The sequence below is a fragment of the Myotis brandtii genome, unplaced genomic scaffold (assembly GCF_000412655.1).
Source record: "Myotis brandtii unplaced genomic scaffold, ASM41265v1 scaffold143, whole genome shotgun sequence".
Lineage (NCBI taxonomy): Eukaryota > Metazoa > Chordata > Mammalia > Chiroptera > Vespertilionidae > Myotis > Myotis brandtii.
In genome coordinates, this window is record NW_005355115.1 from 3,981,652 (window position 1) to 3,987,867 (window position 6,216).

Below are 6,216 nucleotides of genomic sequence, written 5' to 3' on the forward strand. Positions count from 1 at the left end.
AAGCGTGGGAAAGTTCTCTTCAGATTGCTTCTATTTTCTCCATGAAGCTGGAAGCAAGACCACCAGCAGAGTGAGAAGAAAGGAGAGAGGAGAAGGTAAAAATAGCCGTCAGGAGGACGGGAGAGTTCAAGGATAAACCATGGCTGGAAATGTAAACCCGGGAGTCCTTGGCTTATAGCTGCTATTTAAAGCCGTTAGGCTGATGAGATCATGAAGGGAGTGAGTGAAGGTAGAAAAGAGAAGCGGTCTGAGTATGGAGCCCTGGGCTATGGAAGAAATTGGGAAGATGAGGAGGAAGCAAAGGGGACTGAGGAGGAATAGCCATTAGGGTAGGTGGAAAGCTAGTGAGCGATCCTAGAAGCCCAGTGAACCACTGTGTCAAATGCAGCTGACAGAGACAGTGAGATGAGGACTGAGGAGGAATTGTTGGATTTGACACTGGTGAGGGCATTGGTGACCTTGACAGGTGACCTTGACAACAGAGTGTGGGATGAGAGTGGTTTCAAGGAAAATGAGAAGAGAGAAAGTGAAGACGGCAAGTCTAGACCAATATTTTTGAAGAGTTTTCAGTAAAGGGAGCAGAAAAGTGGAGCTGGAAGAGAATATGGGACTGAGAGAGCTTATTTATTTTCAGATGGGAGAGAGGATGAGGAAAATGATCCCCTAGAGACAAGCGAACTGATGGTGCAGATGACCTGGGAGAACTGGTGGAGCCTGCAGTCACACAGGTGAGAGGGATGGGAGCTAGTGCCCAGGTGGAGGGGTTCTGAGTAAGAGCAGGAGGATGACAGAGTGTATGGAGGCAGATGGAAGGGGGTGGGCGGAAGCGTGGGGAAGTTCTCTTCAGATTGCTTCTATTTTCTCCATGAAGTTGGAAGCAAGACCACCAGCAGAGTGAGAAGAAAGGAGAGAGGAGAAGGTAAAAATAGCCGTCAGGAGGACGGGAGAGTTCACAGAACTGATGCATATTGATGGTCAACACAAAGGGTGTTTGAAGCTATGAATCTGAGACCAGTCAGCCTGGAGGTGAGTTTGTTTCCGTCACGTCCAGTTGCTGGGGTGCAGGCTAGAGAGGACACAGGAGAGGGGTTTTACCAGATGGACAGGACGGGAGAGAGGTGCCAGGGAGTTGGTATAAGCAATGGACTGATCAGAATGATATGTCCTGGAATCAAAACTGGGTAAGCAGGAAAGGGTAGATGTGATGAGAGGGGACACTGAAAAGGAGGTAAGATCAATGGGTGAGAGACAGGGCCAACTTATCTACAGGAGGCACTGTGCAAAATTCCCACAACTCCTTTAGGGACCTGCAACATGTTTTAATTTTAATGTATTTTAAAATCAAAAGAAAAAAATGGAAATAATAATAATAATGAATATACAGCAGGTACTGAAATAACATTATTTCATTTGACATCATTTCACTATAATGTTGATGAGTCACAAAAAAAAATGACACCCTGGCCAGTGTTTTTCAGTGGTTGGAGCATCATCCCGTACACCAAAAGGTTAAGGGCTTGATTCCAGATCAGGGCACATACCCAAGTTGTGAATTCAATCCCCGGTCAGTGCACATGCCGGAGGCAACCAACTGATGCTTCCCTCTCACATTGATGTCTCTCTCTCTCTCTCTCTCTCTCTCTCTCTCTCTATATATATATATATATATATCCCTTCCTCTCTCTCTGGAATCCATGAAGATCTCCTCAGGTGAGAATTTATTTATTTAATTTATTATTATTTTTAATCCTCACCTGAGGATATTTTTCCATTGATTTTTAGGGAGAGTGGAAGAGAGAGGGAAAGACAGAGAGAAACATCAATGTGAGAGAAACACATCGATTGGTTGCCTCCTGCGAGCGCTCCGACCAGGGCCCAGGCTGGAGAGGAGCATACAACCGAGGCATGTGCCCTTGACCGGAATCGAACCCGGGACCGTTTTGGTCCACAGGCCAACACTCTATCCACTGAGCCAAACCGGCTAGGGCTCCTCGGGTGAGAATTTAAGAAAAATAAAAAGGAATCATTTCCTGGCCAGGGCCACTGTCTGTGTGGCACTTGCATGTTCTCCCATGTCTGCATGGGTTTTCTCCTGCGGACTCTGGTTTCCCACATTCCCAAACATGCACATGAGGTGAATTGAGTATCTACATCCCCCAGTCTGAGTGAGTGTGGGTGTGTGAGTGCGTCCTGAGATGGAAAGGCATCCTGTCCAGGGTCCCCACCTCATCCCCTGAGCTGCTGGGACTGGCTCCGGCCACCTGGGACCCTGAACTGGAATAAGTAGGTTGGAAAATAATCTTACTTGTTTTTATTAATTTTTTCTTAAATGTATATATAGCTCATATTTATATCAATGTTTAACATTAGAAGTGTTTTGGTTCTTTATTTCGAAGTTTAATGATGTTTTGTTTTGGTGACCAGAAATATGCCATAGGAACATTAAAAATTTTATTTTATTTTTATTATTTTAAAATTTTCAGTTACAGTTGACATACATGACTTACTAAGTGATCGTCCCAATAAACCGTGCATATTTACATAGTTAGTAGAATATTATTGACTGTATTTCCTATGCTGCATTTTACATCCCCATGACTATTCCGTAATAACATCTGTAATTTGTTCTTAACCTCTTCACCTTTTCACCCATCCCCCAAACCCTCTATGCCATAATAACTTGTTTAGATCAATTTAGCTTATGGTAAAATTGGTTTCAATATAGGTATGTCGTTTCACTTAAAGTCTCAGTTTCCAAGAACCTACCAATAACATTAAGTGAGGACTTACTGTAGAATAATGCATCTTGCTTGGATTATACTTGTCTTTACACCAATGCAACCATAAAGTATAGTCTTACTATTCTTTTGTGGCGGAAGAGGGCCATGAAGGTGAAGTGCACAGGACCCACAAAAGTTGTAATGTAGCCCAGTGATCCCTGTGGATCCAAATTCAACACATGTTAAATGCATTTATAATGGCAAAAGCAAACACAACCTAAGTACACAGAATTGTTTGAGTCTAGGTACTAGAGGGCATAGGCTGCAAAGATACAAGTTGGTAATAGGAAAGTGTGATTATAATAGGAAATTGAGATTATGGAGTGTGTGAAGAATTCGTAGTAAGCCCTAGCTGGCTTTGTACAGTGGATAGAGCGTCAGACTGTGTACTGAAGGGTCCCAGGTTCGATTCCAGTTAAGGGCACATGCCTGGGTTGTGGCCCTGACCCCCAGTAGGGGGCGTGCAGGAGGCAGCCGATCAATGGTTCTTTCTCATCATTGATGTTTCTATCTCTCTTTTCCTCTCCCTTCTTCTCTGAAATCAATAAAAATATATTTTAAGAAAAGAATTCGTAGTAACAAGGTTTGGCTGAGACAATCCTCATTAGTGGAGAAGAAATCAAAGAAATGGGAAGTTGGTTTTTTATCAGTTATCTATTGCCATATTAACAAACCACCTCGAAACTTAGTGGCTTAACCACCATTTATCTGCTCATTGTTTGGTAACACGGGCCGGCCTCAGCTGAGCATTCCGTTCGTCTTGCCGAGGCATCATCTGGCTGCGGTCATCTGGAAGCTTATCTGGGGCTGGGTAGTATGACCTCACATGTCTGGTAGTTGGTGGCCAGGGTACCTCAGTTCTTCTCCATTGGGCTCCTCATCTTCCAGTAGGCTACACTGGATTTCTTCCCATGATGTTGGAAGTATTCTGAGAGGGCAAAGGGGCAAGCTGCAAGGTCTCGAGGCCCAGACTCTGGGGACTCACACTGTATCATTTCTGCTGTATGCTTTTAGTCAAAGCAAGTCATAAAGCCAGCCCAGATTCAAGGGGTTGACAAACAGACTCCACTCCTTGCTGAGAAGGGCAGCAAAATCATTGCAAAGGGTCACGTGAGACAGGAGGAAGTGTAGTGGCCATCTTTGCAAGCACATTTATTGGGAGAATTGTCTCTGTGGTACTGAATCATCAAAAATCTCCAAGAATTTGACAGAAGTGGGAGTGAAAAGAGTGAAACAACCCAGGTGCTAACATTTTTACAGCATGAGGGAGAAGTAGTAAGTGACACAATCCGATGCTATCAACTTCCAAAGTTTTAACCATCTTTACTGTCTCATCAGTGAATGTCAATGAATTTCATTAATGAGAAGGAACTGTTCATTTTCCACAACTTCTTTGATGCAGTCGCTCCCCAATTCAGAATCTGCCTTAAGGAAGGATCCCAAACCATGGAGAAAACCACATGCATGGAAACGTGTGGTGCTACTAGACACAGTCCCCAGGATGATGTCCAGCACAAAGTAGTAGCACATAGGTGCTCAGAAATATTTGTTGAATGAATTTATAATAGCAAAAAAATAAACACAATTGTGTAAGGATCCAATTGTGAGAATCCCATAATGAGGACTAAGTTAATATATCTACTTAATGGACTATTATGCAGCCATAAAAATTATGCTTTTGAGGACTACCAATACATTATGTGGAGTAAAAAAAAGTCATGATACAATATTACAGGAACTGTGTAAAAACATCTGGGTAGGAACAGAGGTAAAAAAAACCCACCACAATAGTGTTTTTTTTTTTATGCTAGTAGGATCATGGGTGATTTTTTTTCTTTTTACTTCATTCTAAAGCAGTGGTTCTCAACCTTCTGGCCCTTTGAATACAGTTCCTCATGTTGTGACCCAACCACAAAATGATTTTCGTTGCTACTTCATAACTGTAATGTTGCTACTGTTACGAATCGTAATGTAAATATCTGATATGCAGGATGGTCTTAGGCGACCCCTGTGAAAGGGCCGTTCGACTGCCAAAGGGGTCGAGAACCACAGGTTGAGAACCGCTGTTCTAAAGGATCTATAGTGTTATTGCATTTCTTTCATAATAATAAAGTTGTACACGTTCATTGTGGAAAAGGGGGAAATGCAGAAAAGCATCTTTAAGAAAAGATAACCTATAATTCCATCATCCAGAACAAAAGTTACTGGTAACTGAGGAATGTTCGGTGTTGTCTCTCCCTGCTCGCAGTTAACATACTCTTAGCTTTTTTTTTTTTTTTACATCTTCAGGCTTCAAAAAGGTGACTTTTGATAGTCACATAATCTATTTGACCTACACTAATTGGACATCATAGATTGTTTGCAATTTTTCACTGAAAAACAAATTAAAACAAAATGAATGGTTAGAGCTATGGCATTACTCAAATTCAGAAAGCTCTTTAGGGAAGAGGAAGTGGCTAGACTAGAAAGATGAGGTGGGTGTGGCTGTTGCATTCAATGGAGACGGCAAGAAAAACTAGTCCAGGGGCTCCGTCCCCGAGGGGTGTCCGTGGGAAGCTTCTGCAGGGGCTAGAGATTCCTCCCTCCAATCTATGGAATTTAAAGATGGTGAAATCTTGACCTGGAGGCTTAGGTGGTGTTCCTAGCCTCTGCCCTTTTGCGCAAGCAAGCAAGAGAACTGTTTCCTGTCCTTGTCTTGCACAGGTGTCTCTGAGCCATTAGCCTGGACCATAGTCCTCCCCTACTCCCCCCCACCCCCCAACTCTTCTAGTCAGAGCTCTGGGTTTGGACGATTAGCCTGAGCTCAAGAACGGATGTGATCCGGGGTACAGGAGAAGGAGCTGGGGTGGGGGTGGGTGGCGGGGGGCGCATGTAGAGTCAGGGGCGTTCCCAGTCCAGAGGGGCTTCCCAGCAGCGGTCGTGGAAAGGAAGAGGGTGGTGGTGACAGAGATGGGGTGGGGGTGGGGCTGATACGGAGGTAGGCATGGGTTGATCCTGGAAGGCTGTGCACGGCAGCGAGGAGAGAAAGGAGCGGCGGGCGCCGAGGAGAGGCGCAGCCATTTGAAGCAGGTGATGGAGGATTTACTAACCGAGGAGGCGTGGGCTTGATGACAGGAGGCGGGCGGGGAGCGCGCCGCGCCCTGAGCGTGTGTGGGATCCATGTGAGAAGCGTGATGGGCCGCGGACTGGTGAGAACAGAGGTGGGGCGGGGGTGAGAGGCGCAGGTCAGCCAGGCTGCGATTCGCGATGGGAGAATAATCGGGCTGCGCACATCTGGCCGGCACTTGCAGTCTCCTCTCATTTAGATTCCCGTAATTTCCTCCTTTCGATGAGGAAAGCCAGGTTCGGATAGGTTAGGTGGCAGCGGAGGGTGGGGGCCCAGGGGAGAGAGCGACAGCGGAGAAAGGGGCGAGCGCCGAGCTCCCAGAAGAGGCGT

At 45.2% G+C, this 6,216-nt stretch overlaps 1 protein-coding gene across 5 annotated transcripts in view; it reads left to right on the forward strand.

The window, feature by feature from the left end:
• Positions 1-5,767: 5,767 nt before the first annotated feature.
• DLK2 (delta-like 2 homolog (Drosophila)) overlaps positions 5,768-6,216 on the forward strand; it is a 5,471-nt gene continuing 5,022 nt past the window's right edge. For 2 of the 5 annotated variants that reach the window (XM_005860985.2, XM_005860989.2), the window contains exon 1: positions 5,859-6,122. Coding sequence is in view for 2 of the 5 variants with exons in the window: in XM_005860989.2 (XP_005861051.1) it covers positions 6,109-6,122 (14 nt within the window). In the remaining 3 variants the exon portion in view is untranslated. The other 3 variants (XM_005860988.2, XM_005860986.2, XM_005860987.2) reach the window with 2 other exon arrangements.